The sequence below is a fragment of the Talaromyces stipitatus genome, genomic scaffold (assembly GCF_000003125.1).
Source record: "Talaromyces stipitatus ATCC 10500 scf_1105507295549 genomic scaffold, whole genome shotgun sequence".
In the NCBI taxonomy this organism is placed as follows: Eukaryota; Fungi; Ascomycota; class Eurotiomycetes; order Eurotiales; family Trichocomaceae; genus Talaromyces; species Talaromyces stipitatus.
Genome location: NW_002990117.1, coordinates 3708546 through 3726312, shown reverse-complemented (window position 1 = coordinate 3726312; position 17767 = coordinate 3708546). Strand labels below are relative to the sequence as shown.

Genomic DNA, 17767 nt, shown 5'->3' with positions numbered 1-17767 from the left:
TATAGAATGTATCGAAATCTGAATGAATGAATGATGTTTATTACGCCCGGAGGGACTAACCCTATAGGGCACTAGTGCACTAATTACATAATCCATTTCTCTCAGATCCGACATGAACTCGCAGTAGCCCATATTTTGTTCTCGTATCACATATGCTTGGTGTTTGGGGTCTTCGGTTGGTGTTATAGAGGTTCCCTTGGTGTTGGCTAGTAGATGGCCTTAAAGGTTATCTTCTCCAAGTGTGCAGTGTCCTATCTTCGGCGGCTGCAGCTGTATCTACCTAGTACGGGAAAGGGAAAGAGGAAGGAAAAGGGTATAGGGTAAGAGGTGGATTGCTTCATTCTTTACTGTGTTGCTTGAGGCTCAGGTTCGGGTTCCTGTTCCAATCTTCCTGTTGCAATCGCGTACTTGATTGTTGCCTGGACGGCCTTCATATCCGGTTGCCATCGATCGGAGTTTGAGCGTGATTTTCCGCCTAAGAAGAAGGATAGATTTCCTCGTTTTGTCTGTGTGCATTGATTTATGCCTTTTCTCATTGTTGTCCATTTCGTGCAGTGGAATAAAAAGTGTTCCACAGTCTCGCTTGCTTGGCCGCAGGCACAATGATTAGAGTCTGCTGCGCCTATCCTGTTCAAATAGCTGTTGAGCCTTGTCATGCCTGTCTGAAGTTGAGCTAGAGTTTTTGCTTCTTTCCGATTTAATCCATCATATAGACTTCTGGTGTGCTTTCCTGGAAGTGCAGTGTCAATAGCCTTTGAGTACTTTCTGACGCTCTCTAGGAGGGTCCATTCTTGTCGTTGTTCAGCAATGGCAAGTCTAATTGCAGTTGATTTGGCTTGATATGGCTATATCTCTGGTTGGTATTCTGTTTTCGTTGATTTCTGTGCTTCTGTTTTTGCCCTAAGTTTCACGTTCATGTCTGTGTGAGCTGGGACCCAGATTGCGTTGATCGCGTTTCCCTGGCGCTGCAGGGTCTAAACCAGTTCGTATATCTGTTGGATGATCTTTTGGCCGGACTGTTGACGAGGTTAGCTGATTGCTGCAAGGGCAGATCTGTTGCTGCTAAGAACAGTGATCCATCTGCTGCATGTCCTGACTGGGATGCGTTCTAGTGCTGCTACTATTGCTTCTAACTCTGCTGTATAAGGGTTTTGTTCTGTCCTTTTGCCTAGTATTATAGAGTAGCTGGGCATCATATTGTTATTGCCATTTGCTTAGGTGTCTATCATGCATCCTCCCATGCCCACGAGCCCTGCTCTAGCAGATGCACTAGTCGCTATTAGGATGCCTACTGCCTTACTGGCAAGCTCAGTAGCCTTCGCGCTATCCCTTTCGCATATTGTCTGTATCTGGTATGTCCATGGTGAGACAGTAAATGCCTGAATAGTCTCTATCTGCTTCGTTGTTGTTGCTTTCAGTGCCTGAGCTATCTTCTATAAAGGGGAAGTGAACCTCTGGGTTGTGTCTGTTTTTAACTTCACTAGTGGATTAGATTTAGGCAAGGTCTGGATATCGATCCACAATTTTGTAGCTTCTCGGTATGTTGGTTGTGGAAGGGACGGATTCCTGCTTCTGCTTCTGCTACTGCGGTTGCAACTGTCCGAAAAGCTCCTGTGACTGTGATGGCTCCATGTTTCTGTATTCTGTTTAAATACTGTGTTCCTTTTGCTCTACAGGCATGTCTCCAGATATTAGAGGCATAGTCTGCCACTGGTACAACTGTTGCCATAAACAATTGTCTTGCTATTCGTAGGGATATCATTTTTAGTCTTCTTAGTGCCATTGCTGCTGTGAGTCCTTTAGTGGGAGCATTGGTAATGTGTTTCTTGAAGCGTAGTTGGGAGTCCATCACTACCCCTAGGATCTTTGCACTATCCTTTGGTTTGACCATTTCCCCCCTAATTGTGAATAGCGTACTGCTTAATCGATCTATATTCTGGGTGAAGTGCATAATGGCTGTCTTTTCACTTTCAAATGTAGCTCCACTCCGTCTCTCCCAGTCTAGAGCTTTATCAATTATAGTCTGGATGCCAGGTTGGTTTGATTCGGCAGTCGGACCTATTACCCAGGCTGTGTAATTATCCACAAATGCAATTGATCCTCCTGCTGCGCTTATCTTGTGTTACACTAGATCTTCATTGAAGAAGAGAAACAGTATTGGGGACAGTGGTGATCCTTGTGGTAAGCCTGCCTGTGGTAGTTCCTGTTGTTCGCTTATAGATCCATTGACCAAGATAGTTGCTGTGCGTCTTGAGTAGAAAGTATCAATCCATTGGACTATTTTGTCCGGTATTCCTCTTGCCTTGAGTCTCTGTAGTAGTCTCTCTTTAAAGACTCCATTATATGCCCCTTGGACATCAAAACTGACCAAGCTAAGTACCTTCCTGTTTCTCCAAGCCTTATAGATTTCTTCTTGAAGTAATAGAAGTACCTGTTCTGCAGAACGCCTCTTCCTTGCTCCAAAGTGATTTATGGGCAATAGACCAAATGTTTCGACTGCATAGGATATCCTTTCTGTAATAACTGCTTCCAGGATCTTGCCTAGTGTGGAGAGCAATAATATCAGTCTCCATAATTTTACTAGCGAGTAGTTATCTTTTGCTGGCTTCTTTAATGGTATAATCTTAGCCTTTCTCCATTGGGAAGGAAGGTCACTATTTTGAAGTGATGTCTAAAAGATAAGGGACACTCTTTCTTTGACCACTGGCCAGAGCTGCCTCCATATCATTGCTGGAAGGCCATCTTCTCCAGGTACTTTCCATGGTTTAGCCTTAAAGACTTTCCGTTCGATCTCCTCTATAGTTAGCTCCAGCATGTGTACTGGTTCCCTTTGTAGTTTGATTCCTTCATCTTCAATCGTTACTGGTAGAGGTGGGAAGAATGTGGCAAGTAGCTCTTTAGCCTGTTCTATTTTATCTTTAGTAGAGGAGCCGTCTGGTTTTATTAATGCTGGTATCTTGTTGCTGAATGAGCTGCCCCCTGGTTTTAGATATTTAGTGGCTTACTATATATTAGTATCATCAGCAAGGAAATCCTCCCAGTGGGCTTTCTTCTGTTTTTAGATTGCGTCATGATATTCTTTTGCTGCTTCTCGCACTTGTTGTTCAAGCTCAGGGACTGCACGTCCTGCTCTTTACTGTGACCTGGCCTGATTTCTCCAGTAGATGTGTGTATGGTGGAGCTGCGTTAGATCTATTGTCCACCATTATTTGGTATAAGATGAGGGCTTTGCCTTTGGTGTAAGTTTGAAGACTGCTTCTGTGACTACTGTCATGAGGCGATCTGTCTGCAGCTAGACTGAGCTATCTAAAGGAACTGTTTGCAAGCTGGTAGTGACTCTAGCTCTGATTTCTGCCTAAGGCGCGTTCTTCTAGAGCAGTCTCTCATTGGCAGATTGATCTGGAACTGATATATTAAACTCTGTTTTAATCGCCTGATGGTCTGATCCATGGTTTGTGTAGTGTATGCTACACCTAACCATCTCTTCTGCTAGTTCTGTTGATGCTAATATCAAGTCGATTGTTATTTCCATATCTCCTAATTGCTATGTTTTTGTGCCTCTAGGTAAGAGGCTGTGGAGAGAGTGTTCACCCATATAGTCAATTAGAGCATCAGCCTCTCCTTGTCTTATAGGAGATATATGATCTCCACCCCAGAGTTGATCATGCCGGTTGAAGTCTCCCATTATTAGGACATCTATCCATATTTCTCCTCTTCCCTGGTAGTCTACCACTAAGCTGCGTAGCAGCCTAATTGTAGATATCAGTGCCTCCTCATTATTTCCTTCCACATAGACTGAGACCACTAGCACCACCTGGTCTGGGAGACGCAGAATCGCAGCTGTCAGATCTGATGATTCTACTGGGATCTGTTCAGCTTCGATGTCGCTCCGGACCCATAGCATACTCCGAATTAGCCATCTTCCATCATATCTCTCTGTAGGTATCATCTTTGTCCAGTAACTATGTTCCATCAGGCTTGTCACCATGGCATTCTCGATTGTCTGTACATATAGTTTAGATACTGCCACCACCCCGTAGTCTCTGATCTTATCATCGTTCATTAAGCTCTATTGTATCATATCTCTTTTGCCTACATTGAGTTGTAGTACACGGAGTGATTTATGCATGAGATTGCATGAGGTGTACTCGACAGTTTTTGCTAAATGACTTATAAGGTCCTCCACAAGGAATGCATTTTAAGACTACCGCTTAGTAGGTGCTGTGGTGATATTCTTTCTCTGCACATTTACTACATGTCTGGGTCTTCTTGTAAGAGAAGGCCTTATGCCCCATCTCCTGATAGTTGAAGCATTGAGCCGGTCCCATCTATGGTTTAAAGATTCGCGTGTATGCGGATTCCCCTCCTATATCGAAGTAGTTGCCTTCTATTAGGTGTTTGGCATCTGTCCATTTAGTGACATATACCACCATAGATCCATATGCTTTGTTGGTGTCCTTCTTGCTAAGCCAGGAAATCTTGGCAATATCAACATTGTTCTCTTTTCCTAGGGTCTTAATTGCTCCTGGTAGGACATTGCTGTCCCTATCCAGGATTACAGTTTGGTTAGCGTTGTCGATTTTAACTGGGTACAGCTGGTCTCATAGGACTCTTATTCCTGGTATTTCAATCTTTTAGGCAGCTTCTTTAACCTGCTGGATCTCATCTTCATGCCTGTAAATCACTTTGACTCAGTCTGCATTTTTTGGGTTCTTGATCACTGCTGCATAGCGTCAATTTTTTATTTTCTCACTCCCTTGCATCTCTTTCTCAATTTATTGTCTGATATTAGCTATCTGGGTTTTCGCTTTGTCTCCTTCTCTGACACGAGACGTGTTGATGGTGCAGTATAGCATATTAGCCAATGTAGGCGGAGCTAGGAGGACTAATGGTATATCTTATTGATGACTGGATTGTCTATCTACTACAGCCGCGAATGTTGCCTTGGCTGGAGTACTCGCGATAGTGTTCAGCTGCTCCTAGAGTTGCTTGCATTCTTCCGTAGATTGGCTTTGGATTGCTTCCACTTGGGTCTGCAGCGCTTGAATTGTACTGCTCTGTTCCTGGATCATTTTAGACTGTTCCTTGATCATTTTCTCTTGTTTAATAAGGACTTCTTTTAGTCCTTTGACCTCTTGATAGGTGCTTTCCAGGTATTGGCCTATCTTTTTAAGCATGTCCCTGTTTCCATCTTTGCCGCTCTGTTTTTCCTCAATAAGGCCAGCGGCTTTCTTTACTGCTGTTAATTCTACTTGGGTCATTGATTTCTTGGATGTTCTAACGGCGCTGATATTATCACTGCCCGAGGCCTCTCGGGCCCTTGTTGAGGGTGTTATCACGCGTCCCGAACGCGTTGTTGTTGCCGACTCCTCCACCATCGCGTCCGCCATCCCCAGCTGGTTGTCGAAACGACTGTCGAATTGTCGAATTGGCCGTCGAACAAGTGATATGTCTAATAATATCAAGCCAGAAACAGCTTATGAGATGTTCTCCTATCGAAATCTGGCTCTAGTGATCTAGGGTTACGGTATTATGACGCTATACCTAATTGAGACAACCGTGTTGTGTCCTTATCCTTCAGGCATCAACAAAAGGGATCCTTAGTGCGTCGGTCACCCAATGTCGGCCTGGGGAATGGAAGATGCTTCTTCCCTTCTTTTCCCTCATTCATCAAAGAAACATTGAACTGCTATCCAGTATCATCTCGGATAATTAATCCCTCTAAACAGCATAATGGCCCGGCTACGTTTTCTCCAGTTGCTCGCCTAGCGCAATGCTAACGTTTGCGAAGCATCCGCTGTGATTCGCTGTTTTAGGCGAGGCAGAAACCAAAATCGCTCAGCCTCCATCTTTCGCTGGAACTCAGATCTATGGTTGCTCGTCTTTATAGTCAGGGGACATGAACCTCAAGAACATTCTCATGATGAAGCTGTACTCGCATCTACTCTAGTCAAGCCGGCGTTCATTGCACCCAGGCGTGAAAAAGTCAATCAATGGATAACGGGACTTCAGCAACCGACATTATCACCTATGTCGGTATACCACTCGCAGTGCTCGGCGTTCTTCCAATCCTCTATTCTTTCATTCGTGCAATTCTAGTTCAACGCTCGATCCGCCGCACTCTCTACCGCCATGGTTTACTCGAATCCTCCATCACGCGCGGCAGTTTGATGGAAGGTATCGTAGAAGTCGAACTTCCACGATGCACCATTACTCCGCTAAACCGAGACGAAGATCCCGAATACTGGAAGTTGAACTCGCATCAGGTATTCTTGAAGGGCGGCAGTTGGTCCGTATTCAACTGGAATACGCTGGTCACCGGGAGACAGCTTGTTCGATGTCAGTATAAAGACGAGCTCAGAGTTCCTGAGGCCGATATTGACTTCGAGGATCTGATTGCTTTTCTATTGGATCGCGGAGCCGTTCCCGACCCGAAAGGATGGCGTCTGCTGAAGTCAATAGGTTTGTGGACTCCCGCCGGTACTGCGCTGCTTTTACCCCCTCGAGGAATACCCGGCACAGTCCTCAAGGTCTCTACGCCGGATAATGCGGACGGTCTTTTAAGCCTACAGGTCGATTGGAAAGCAGAATGGGATAGCAGGGGCTCTTTTAGCTTGCCACCATTCTGGGCCAGGCTGAAGCAGCCCAGTCCTGGGAAGTTTTTGTCCGAGGAGAAAGAAACAGTGGAAGAACCTGAAACAATGGACTCCCAGGACAACCCTTTCGAGACCAAAGAACCCAACGGAACCCAAGCCGGAGACATTAGTCGTGGCAGTACACTTGTCAATGAAGCAACGTTAGAAGACGAACCATCCTCCTCCCAGTCGCTTATTCAGTTAATCGAGGAAGGAAAAGGACGCGTCACTACAATTCCCAATGATAGCTTTCGCTTCAAGCCGGATGGTGATCGTGTGCAGAGGATCCTATTTGAAGACGAGGGAGTGCCCACAGGCGAGATACGCGAAATGAATAGTGCAGGAGAAACGGCTAACCTATGGTTCCTTTGCTCTGCATCGTCATTGAGTCGAAGCCTTGACTGTGAGCTGTGGAATTTCACCATTCCAAATCAAATAGCAGGTTTTGTCAAGCGCAAGTCTGTCCCATGCGGTGTAATGGTCCTTCTCGGTATACTCACCGACGACGATGTGCCCCCCTGGTCGTCTCCACCCCCTTCTCTTCAAGAGAGCCCTGAGGAGGTGGGCAATCGCATGCAACGCGACATGTACGAGCGGCGATTAGAAGATGCTATGCCGCCAGCACAAGCTGCAGAAGCACGTCGCATCAGAACGATGCGCAGTGCTCATGATTATCATAGCCAGCACGTTGCTCGACAAAGGGCTTTGCGTGAATATGAGGAAAGACGACTAATTGAAGCCATCCAATCGTCACGCTTGGAGAACAGTACGGTCGCGCAAGCGACTTTAACATACCTCATTGCAGAAAAGGTGGTCCCTGAAGGATACACCATTGAAGAACTGGCCCTAGCCGTGTTATATCTCATGGTGGTTGACAATACCACGGCCAAGCTTATAGGAAATATTCTGGAAAGATGGGCTCTGTGGAGCCAATTTGGGGGTATGCAAAAGGTACAATTGGAACTTCTCATAAAGAACAAAATTGCATTCTGTTATGCGTCGGCCCTTGTCGCCGTCGTATATCATGCAGAAGCGGGACATGGCAACCCATCGACTGATATGCTGGAATGCCTTCGATTATGGAAAAGGGTGAGGCTCGGTTGAAATAAACGGCCTTGTTTCTCTATTGCCTGCTACAAACATATGGAGCGTTTTATGTATCATAGCTGCTTTTGTCTCACGTCCACACGTCGGTTTCTCCAAATTTCAAATTCATCCCATGAGATAATCTGTGTGTCTGCTTGTCGGTAGCCCCATCTCACGCGACATAACTATGTTTGGAGTGCATGAGCAATAGACTCCGTCAATGCTAGCACCTTTTCTTCCTGAAGACGCCTAGCAACTACCTGAACGCTGACGTGCGCCCCATCGTATATCTCAGGGTCATCTGTCAAAGGCAGTTATTTATCGTCAATGGCAGCCAATCAAGTGATAGGTGATTTGTTATCTCACAGCTTCTCCAGGCAATTTCATCCACCTTGTTCCGTGGTTCATAGTTTGCATCAGATTTGTCAATATCTTTATCGACTAATGTAACTGGCACAGTACATGTTGCATAGTCCAAAATATTGATGATTGTTGAGTATCCTATTCCATCATATGAGCAAGAAATGGCTGCCTAGGTAGCGATTGAGAATGACATCTGAATTGATACGAACCGTAATAATTGTAGAGCTTGGGCCTGGCAGCTGCAAAAGGTGCCACCGGCATGATGAATGCATCAACCGGACGTCCGGTACCGGTCATTCCAGAGGTACTGTTCCAATATTCTAGATATTTTCTCTGATAGTTTCTCTTCTTAACATTGATCGCAGCTATGCTTGAAGCTGATTTCTCCGCGACCGGTTCTTTCCCATACATGGCCGCGACTTGATCAGCAATGATCTCTCCGGATAGTCGAAACGCCGAATGGACATCGTGGCCGCCATCTAAGACATAAATTTCATCCTATCGGACTCAATCCCTTTAGTTATTTGCTAGGAAGAAAAGACACTCGGGTAAGAACATACCACTAGGCGTGTGCCCTCGGTGTGGGACGGAGGACTCCATTCAATAACCTGGTGACCGGCTCTTTTGATAGCGTCGACAACCATGTCGATTGCGCGAATAACTGGAGGATGTGGCCTGACTACACCATCATCTTTCAGGATGCCAAATGTCAGTTGGCTTTGGCTCAAATCGGATGTATCTCTCCAGGGAAGTTCTAGAACCAATGGGTCGTGTAACCACGGCTCTTGCGACAGCAAACTTTTGACCAGCAGTTTGAGAGAAGCAACACTCGTGGCCAAGGGACCAACAACAGATAGAACTGAGTTCTGACCGTCCATGCTATTTGCCATACCCTCGTAGGGCAACCGTCCGGCAGAGGGCCGTAACCCATACAATCCATTGAACGCAGCTGGAATTCTGATACTACCACCAATGTCAGTGCCAAATCCTACAGGGCTTCCTTTGAGACCAATCAATGCACCCTCTCCTCCAGAACTACCTCCGGCTGACAAGAGTCTGTTCTTAGGATTCCAGGTATACCCGATGATATTGTTGACCGTCTCACCCGCCATTAGTGTATGTGGTACTGAGGTCTTGCAGTACAGGATAGCACCGAGAGAGCGTAGTTCGCGCACCATCTCTGATTCATAGATAAGTTCGTTACCGGAGCCTCGGCGGCCTTCAAATGTGCCTATCCAGCCTACATAGCCCATGGTCGTCTCGACACCCTTTACATGAAACTGATCTTTAAGACTGACCGGAAGCCCATGAAGCGGTCCAATCGGCCTCTTGTGCATGGCGAAGTAATCGTCCTGAGCCTGAGCTTCGTCTAACGCCGCATCGAAGAAGATCTCATGAAGACAATTGGTCTGAAACTGATCGTCAGTCTATTTTACTCATAGCCACTAGGAGGAATCAGTTAGTTATACAAGTTGATGTGCGAGCGCTGCGCGATGAGAAAACGCTTCAGCAACTTCACGCGCTTTCCATGCACCGCTTGACGTGCGTGAGACAATACCACACGCATCGGTCTCAGTGATTTCAATTTCCTTAGCACTTAAAAACTGCCATATATAGATGCCCGTGACGTCCTTTTGGTCATTTGAAGATGGTATCGATGGAAGACGCCACGCTTCGGGAATCAGCGAGTTGACGCTGTCTCTTTTCGTTCTTGCAGCCTGCTGCCATAAGGACTGAGCTGCTGATTGCTTTTTAGTCATGGTGTCCATAATTGCATTGGCCTTGCTTCAGTGGTGACCTTCGGGCCTCTGCCAGATTTATGGGCTTCGGAACTGTTCCGAGCTCACTCAGGTAGAATGCGGACTCTTCGGGATTCTACCACGGATTTATCTGCACCATTTAGCTGTTACATTTGTCTGATCTCGGGCCATTATTAATCTCTTATCTCCCACACGCGCAATCATTGTCGAACCCCGCACAGAGAAGAGGGATACCTGAAATCCGAGACAATCGATCCTCTGACAAAATGCTTAGGTGAACACTGGCCGGCAAATGGATGTTATCACTGGTAGTAACTGAATTCGAGAATAAGCAGCGAAGATAAATTCAATTTGATTTACATATGTAATCACGATAGCACCTAATGGGGTTTACGATCCGGAATCATTGGGATAGATTGTAGAAAGAAGTTGAAGTATTAGCATCTAAACATAAGACATATCAAGTAGAACCTCTCTCTTCTCATTGACCTGGTTGAACTTGAAGTATCGTTCGCAGTTGTAGCTGTCATATTGAGTTAGCAAGTCTATAGCTTCATCAAAACCGCCGTCACAGACAGTATATTATGACTTGCCTCCAATAAGCTGTACCAATTGCCAAATCACGACAACCGACAACATAGGTTTGCACATCAGCATCAAGTTTTGCATCCCCTGTTTTGGGTATATGTTGCTCTGCAGCCGTACAGAGATCGTAGTGCTTGCGAATTAGTTCAAGCATTACATCAAGGGCTTCCTCAAGGGTGAGGCCTTCATGGTACATGTAAAGTATTACCATATTCTCAAGTTGGCCGACCCGCTGGGAAAGGTAAAAGAAATTAGATTCTTCTGTTCCTCACTGTAGTGGCCGAGAAATACTTACGAATTCTTTTTGCAAAGAGAGGATGTCATTGATCCTGTCATACGGATGATTAGATTCTGTGGGTCGTTATCAGAGTTACTGAAATCCATATTCACTTACAAAATAGTAAGACGGGTGACCTCTTTGATCACTTCCTGCATAGCTTCGTGTTCATGTATCCATTGAGGCAGCTCAATGTCCATTGCGTATCTGAGATTAAGCATGTTCAGGGCTGTATGTCTACATTACAAGGAGTGCAATTGGGACTTCACATACTCGTTCTGCGTGATACTGGGAATGACACCCACATCATCACATCGCATTTTGAAAAGTTCAGCAGGTGTTGGAAGAGTTTCTTTTTGTCGAACAAATTGTTCCCGCGAAACGCCATTGATGTAGTCGTGTAGCTCTTTTCGTAGCCTCTCAATTGATACTATGTCATGTTCCATAATTAATCAGCATCTTTTGTTTTGAGCCTGAAGGACCGGAGCGGTGATGAAATGGAAAGCTTACCAGCTCCCATGGACTGCCGAAACTGCGCCAGAATAGGGTAAAGCATCTCGACTGTGGGACGAGATCCCGGAGGAGGTGTGAATTTAGGATTGGGCCCGAGGCAGTCTTCAACACATTGATTTGTCTCTTCACAGCATTTTATTGTACCCTGACGGTCTTGGGTGAGCTCACCACCGGTATCGATCTCTTTGTTGGACGTTATGTGTCAGAACATCGAAGTGACAGTGAAGTTTATCCAATACTCTGAGTCCAACATTTGACGATGATTAGGGTTCCAGAAAGGAAGTCATACCGTCATCCCAGAAAAATATCTGTAAATTGTTATCATGGCTGGCATTAGAGATGTATCGAGTACGACAATACGAACCCAATAAAGAAACTGAGATAGGAGGAGCAGCTTTTCCTTTGGTGCATCCGAGTAATAAGTTGCCGTAAGCCAAGTATAGTTACCTCGAGCCCGATGTTTAATTTTCTTTACTTCCTCAACTTTAACCCTACATTGTACACGAGTCTAATCAGTAATGAGCGTTAACTTTGAGATGTAGTCACTCGCTGGGTTTGTCACGTCTTCAGCCATTCATCAAGCTCCTCATTTACGGGATCAACATCTGGATGCAAGCCATATCTCCATCCCGGAAGAAGTGATATCAAATCTGGGACCAGAAGTTTCTTTCCTTCGAGGCGGGAAAGTAATTGCTTCTTTTCTAGTTCAGATATTGGCTCCGTTTTATGGGTTTGTTTGACAACAGAGGTAGAAGGAATATTTGAAGGCTGCCCTGTGAGCACTTCTGTCACTCTGTTAATATCCGGGGCCATATCTTGTGGTACTTTGAAGGGGTTTGGTTTTTGGATACGACAGGAGAGGTTGATATCAAACTGAAGTCAGACCTCGGGTATTTATCACTATCTATATCACTATGGAGACACTATTTATTCAGCTGAAACTTGCGTTATTCTAGTTGCACGTCTTGTCTAATTCACTGTTACAATATGGCGTACCATCAGTCAGCAAACGCACCTAGGTAAAAGCTACTAAGCAGAGTTGTATATCAAACCACTGTATAAGCCCTAGTAAAGCAACTATCAAACACTCAATACCAATGCCACTCCTTAAATGGCTAGGTTTCTTGATCTGGTATTTTAGGTAATCTACATCTTCGGGAAAAAATCAATAGCTTTGTATACGTAAATCGATGATAGTGTCAAACGGGGCTTCTACAAAGTTTAAATAAACAGCTTTCCAATACTAGTAGCATTTTTAATCCATATATCATTGTCCATGCAATGTAAGAGGCGCAAGGATAGAATAGGAACTGTGCATAACAGCACTCGGCCCACTTCAGATGTAACCATCACTTGGGGAAAAGACATCAGTAATCGTGACCGCGATAGGACATGAGATGGAACGATCAATCCATATACTGATACGATATACAGCCAATCAGACACAGCTATTATTTATCCCGCATCGTTGGGTTCTCAAAGAGGCGGCTAGATACTAGCAAATAGAATTACGGATAGACGAGTTGGGTGACGCTGAATAATGATCCTACCTTCTACAGAACGTGGTTTTCTGTTTACCATCAAATGACAACCATTCTGTACCTAGGTAGGCTCATGGGCCTTGAAGGAAGCTTAATAGTAGCTTCCTTCTTGGATAAGTATTAAATTATCTACCATCTACAACTGTCTCAGGGACTGAGACACGTAACTGAAGAAGAGTGGATACCAGCTCATATCTGTCTATGCCCTTCATAGGCAATTGACTGCCATGGCTCATCGGTCCGCCGCCAAGAAGTCAAAAAGTGTTTTACGTACAGAATTTTGGGTCCAACTTGTTTGACTTTGGGGCATAGTACGTCCGGGTTTTGGAATTCTCGTTGCTTGCCCACTCCGAAATCACATGAAAGACCCAACTTCTGCAGGCCAAGTTACTTTTCCGCAAATCTATCGTATCGACCTCCCAAGTTAGCTTGATCATAGTTCTTCAGTTCAGTTTGGCATGAACATATCCTTACCAACGCCGGCTAGGTGCCGCTGTCGCAGTCGACCGAGCTGAGTTGCAGTGGGATTTAGGTTTTCCAAGTTGGTCAAATATTGCGTATATATATTTGAATATGTAACATTATGATAAAGAGATATCGCTACATACGATAAGGAAGTGATATTCGAAATTGAGCAGACGAGAAAGATACTAGGTGGTGATTGCATCTTCACCGTAAAGTTCCGAGACCTTTCTCTCCATTGTCCTCTGATGAACTAGAGTGCCTTATGCGGGTTTGACAAGTCCTGAGATAATATTAGTACCTAGGTAATTGCGATACCTGAATCACTTAAGTGGTCAAGCCCTTCGTTTCAACAGCAACCTAGCTGTAGGATCCGCTAGGACATTGACCTCAAACATGAAATTCTTCGGCCGTCCAAGATCAGGCTTCTCCAGAGCCAAATCATAGTAAAGAATTAGGTGTGCAAGGATGATTTTGATTTGATTCGTGGCAAAAAAACGTCCGGGACAGGCGTCCTTGCCGAGACCAAACTCCATAGACTCGAGAGAAATGCTGGCAAACTGATATTTATGCGCGTCCTCTGGCTTGCTCCTTAACTTATAGAAGCGAAATCCATCAAAGGCATGGGGATCACCCCAACTCTCAGGCACTTCATCGAGAACTCCAGTATTGCATTGTACAATGACGCCCCTGGGTAGTTCAAGACCATTGGAGAGCTTGACAGGGGTAAGAACTTTCCGCTGAAATGTTGCTGCAATTCCAAGCCTCGGTCAGTGAATGCTCTACACAATTGACAAACACTTATAGACGTGGGGACGCAGCTGAAGTAGCTTCCTTAAAGATTAAATTTACATACCGAGTGATGGAGGATTGTGCCGTTGAGACTCTTTCATAAAACTATCGAGTTTTTTCAAATGCGTAAGCGTCTGCTTTGTTAAAGGCCCATCTGTCTCGGCTAGAACTTGTTGCAGTTCTTCACGGAGAGGATCAATATACTCCGGCCTGGCAGCCAAATCAAATAAGACATGGAGTGTAGCGAGGCGGGTTGTGTGAATAGCGGCGGTCGCTGTCAGCAACTGTATTTTTGCCTGCTCCCGATAGTCCACTGATTTGTCGTTGTTCTTGGTAGCTCTCGTTCTGATCCATTCCAACATGTCATTTGGCCTCTCGTAGTGATCTCCCTTCTCAGCCTCCTCTTTTTCCCTTGCCTCCAGAACAGGACGCAGCATTTGATATGCTTCTTCATGATCGGCTTGAATCCGCCGAACTTCCGGAATAAGGTATTGTGCAATTGGACGGAGAATGGGCCTCCAGCCTTTGAGCTTCTCCCCTCCGATCATCACGTCTGTTGCGAATTTCTCACTTAAATCCAACCACTCTTTGCTGCGGTTCAGAGATGGACCAACAAATATCCTGGCTGACGCCTGGGAGATGATTCGAAGAAGTAAATCATTCAAATTGACCGGTGTCCAGTCTGAATGATATCAGTTATGAAAGCAGAAGGGAGAATGTGAATGGGAACTGGAACATTGGGGTTGTTACCTTCACAAGCCGGAAATGTAGTATTAATAACCTGGGCAACTTCATTTTGCACATCGGTAACGAATTGCCCTGGTTATTTGTACTCTTTTAGCATTATGGTATTGAGAACTAGCGAATCACTGGGAATAAATACCTAATTTTTGGTTTAGGTCAAGTTTTATGGCATTCAACATATATGGGCTTTCGTGGTCGATGGTAGTATATTGGCCCAAGTGACGCTAATTTTGTCAGAGCTGAACCCCTTGTCTAAGATGGGATTTATACTCACATCTGCGAGCGCTTTCATACCACTCAGTTCCTCTCGATTGTACCCCTTCAGTTCCTGTGCATACTTTCTAGGTAGAAAAAGACGAACCCCATCAGGCGTATACAGTTGAAAAATACCGCCCCGAAACTATCGGCCGTAGTTAGTCCAGTTTTCGTATGCTGAAGAAGATGACTTAATGAGGCTCGATACCTTCTTGTAAGCATCAACCAAAAGAATGTCTGCTTGATGCTGAAATTTACGCATCAGGGTACTGGGCTTCTCGCCTTCAGCGCCATATATAGGATAATTAAATGTTTTCGGACCGGTGAAGAAAAGAGACCAGATTATCACTCCCGCAAGTAGTACTGTTGTTAAAGCAAGGGCGCCAAAGGTAGACACGAGTGAGTTTTCGAGGTCCATGATTGTATGAGTCTTGATTGAGCAGGTCTATGAGTTGCGTTGTACAAGGGGAACTACAGTTGGGTCAAAGCCCATGTTCTGATTATTCCGAAACACAGCTCAACAAGCGTAGATCTCTGGGCAAGGTGCGAAGATGTCGTATCTCTTCGAAAAGCAAAAGTGGACAACATCACCATAATACCAAGAAAGTCACAATATAATTTACGACTAACTCAGCTTTCATGTTATTGTACTATTCTTCAGGATTATTAGAGCTACATGTAACGTGGGGCTACGAACTGACAGCCTCAGATAACGATATTAAGTCAGCGTAATCTGCGGGGATTTGTACATGGTCGCTATTTTAGTCTGAGTACTAGAACGTATGGAATACTAGGCCTGGCGGAGTTACATTGAATTAGGTGAGTGTGAGTCAAATTTCTAGGACCTTATTATTAATCGTACAATATTATTGATCGAGAAGAACGGCGTTGGGGCTAGTACTTTGCTGCGACATAGGTAGGTAAAGCTATCAATGTTACATCTACCATATCTAGGGAATGTCTTGTCGTATTTGAGGTTAGCACAACATGTTACACCTTAGATAGTTCAGTCATTAATTACGTGAAAGGTCTCAGCTCAAGCCCTTGCCCATCCTACCTTGAACCAACAATGCTTCATAGAATACGAATCTGTCGTCTCGGGGCCAGAGCATATTTACGAAAGTTATAATCCTTTCTGGAAGGTGTTCGTACGCTAGTAATGTTTCAAGAGACTTGGATAATGCAGGTTGAATACTACAGAAGCAAGTGCGCCCCTCCCGTTAAATACCTACGTATGTCTAGTTTGACTTCGAATAAATAGTACATAGGAACCTATTTTATAACAACCTTCCACTCATGGCTGGGAGAGATTCACGCCTTGCAGGAATAAGTACCAGAAATATTCGCTGTTTCCTTTAGATACCTAATGCCGAACCAGGTCACACAAGGGTCTTCACCAGGCCCCGGCCTGGTGTATATACCCGAATCAAGGATTGACCTACGATCTGATGATGATATCGCCGCGCAGTTAAAGACTTTCAAAGAAGTGACATCGTCCGATAAGAATGTTTGGGCTTTTTGGAATACAGGATTTGATTCAATGCACCCATGGACGCAGCGCAATGTCATAAATTGGGTTCGCCGTCTGGGACCATCGTGGACAGTGCGTGTTTTGGACAAAGTACATGGTTCAGATGTAAATATCTCAAAGTTCGTGCCGGCCAAATACCTGCCCGAAGCTTTCAATGTCGGATCGATGACAGGACCCAATATTGGACCACATTCTGGCGATATGGTACGTTTACCACTTCTATATATATATGGAGGTGTTTGGATGGACGTGGGCATGATGCTCTTTCGACATTTGGACGATATTTGCTGGAATGCTATTGAAGATCCTCTAAATCCTTATGAGATGGCTGGGATGTCAATAGAGATCAATCCAGGGGCAACAAATATGCTCAATGGCTTTATTGCGGCGAAACGGGGCAACGGATTTATCAAGCGATGGCACGATATATACATGGAAGTTTGGAAGAATGGCCGAACTGAACAAACTGGTCTACATAGACACCCATTGTTAAATCATTTACCTATCCTTTACGCACCAACTAACCATCTCAACCTGCCCGGTGCATTGAAAATTGGACCCGAAGATTTCACCGATTATCTGGGTCATTTCCAGTGTTTCGAACGTTTACGCAAGCTCGTGGATCATATTGATGGATTTGATGGACCAAAGTATCATCGGGAGAATATTTTTATGCTCCCAGCAATGACTGAGACATGGAAGTTTCAACTTCTGACCGCATGGAATGGTAAAAGACAGTTCGAGCTTTTGAGCACGAAGAAAGATGTCGAAGATGACTCGGAGAAAACAGAGTTGTACCATGAAGCTAATGATTTTGTTCTCGACTTGCTGGCCAACACATCGACAATGAAGCTCTCACATGGCCCTCCAGGTGCTCTCGATTCTTTCCTTGCAGATATTTGGGACCACAAGGACAATCACGATAAGGACATTGAACCAGGAACATTTGCCGCTTTCCTTCGTTATGGCAGCATTCACTTTGATCAAACACGGATCGTGCATCCAGCACCGGTACCCTCCTCGTCGGAAAAGACCTTTAATATTGCCGTCCTCCAACCCTATAGGGAACCAGAGGGAGTCCTTACCTAGGACCGCGGTCGTAGGCACTACATCAGACATGAGGTTGTTAGACTTGATGTTATCTATTCGAAGATTCAGAGTATCATATTATCTATCACTCATACATATGCAAGGTGCTGAAAAGAGCCTACATGGAGTCAAAG

General features: G+C 44.9%; 7 protein-coding genes across 7 annotated transcripts, besides 2 other annotated features; 2 read left to right on the top strand and 5 right to left on the bottom strand.

Moving 5' to 3' along the window:
• Positions 1-551: 551 nt before the first annotated feature.
• Positions 552-1187: a mobile genetic element.
• A 332-nt stretch (positions 1188-1519) lies between these two features.
• Positions 1520-3928: a mobile genetic element.
• On the bottom strand, positions 3545-4063 carry TSTA_022240 (uncharacterized protein; the record flags this gene model as incomplete). Its single annotated transcript, XM_002484359.1, has 2 exons — positions 3545-4003; positions 4025-4063. 2 exons carry the CDS (start codon positions 4061-4063, stop codon positions 3545-3547), a joined length of 498 nt encoding a protein of 165 aa, XP_002484404.1.
• A 265-nt stretch (positions 4064-4328) lies between these two features.
• On the bottom strand, positions 4329-5390 carry TSTA_022230 (uncharacterized protein; the record flags this gene model as incomplete). The annotated part of the gene is made up of 2 exons (XM_002484358.1): positions 4329-4595; positions 5028-5390. The coding sequence occupies 2 exons, from the start codon at positions 5388-5390 to the stop codon at positions 4329-4331; spliced, it is 630 nt and encodes a 209-aa protein (XP_002484403.1).
• Positions 5391-5982: 592 nt separating this feature from the next.
• Positions 5983-7863, top strand: TSTA_022220 (uncharacterized protein; the record flags this gene model as incomplete). Its single annotated transcript, XM_002484357.1, has 2 exons — positions 5983-7734; positions 7802-7863. The coding sequence occupies exons 1-2, from the start codon at positions 5994-5996 to the stop codon at positions 7861-7863; spliced, it is 1803 nt and encodes a 600-aa protein (XP_002484402.1). The 5' UTR covers positions 5983-5993.
• On the bottom strand, positions 6715-9853 carry TSTA_022210 (general amidase GmdA, putative; the record flags this gene model as incomplete). Its single annotated transcript, XM_002484356.1, has 4 exons — positions 6715-8222; positions 8294-8582; positions 8645-9493; positions 9554-9853. The coding sequence occupies 4 exons, from the start codon at positions 9851-9853 to the stop codon at positions 8026-8028; spliced, it is 1635 nt and encodes a 544-aa protein (XP_002484401.1). The 3' UTR covers positions 6715-8025.
• A 559-nt stretch (positions 9854-10412) lies between these two features.
• On the bottom strand, positions 10413-11152 carry TSTA_022200 (uncharacterized protein; the record flags this gene model as incomplete). The annotated part of the gene is made up of 4 exons (XM_002484355.1): positions 10413-10661; positions 10725-10758; positions 10824-10913; positions 10980-11152. 4 exons carry the CDS (start codon positions 11150-11152, stop codon positions 10413-10415), a joined length of 546 nt encoding a protein of 181 aa, XP_002484400.1.
• Positions 11153-13557: 2405 nt separating this feature from the next.
• On the bottom strand, positions 13558-15431 carry TSTA_022190 (cytochrome P450, putative; the record flags this gene model as incomplete). The annotated part of the gene is made up of 6 exons (XM_002484354.1): positions 13558-13973; positions 14079-14696; positions 14765-14833; positions 14898-14982; positions 15033-15158; positions 15222-15431. 6 exons carry the CDS (start codon positions 15429-15431, stop codon positions 13558-13560), a joined length of 1524 nt encoding a protein of 507 aa, XP_002484399.1.
• An 878-nt stretch (positions 15432-16309) lies between these two features.
• On the top strand, positions 16310-17633 carry TSTA_022180 (capsule polysaccharide biosynthesis protein, putative; the record flags this gene model as incomplete). The annotated part of the gene is made up of 2 exons (XM_002484353.1): positions 16310-16343; positions 16414-17633. 2 exons carry the CDS (start codon positions 16310-16312, stop codon positions 17631-17633), a joined length of 1254 nt encoding a protein of 417 aa, XP_002484398.1.
• Positions 17634-17767: the final 134 nt, after the last annotated feature.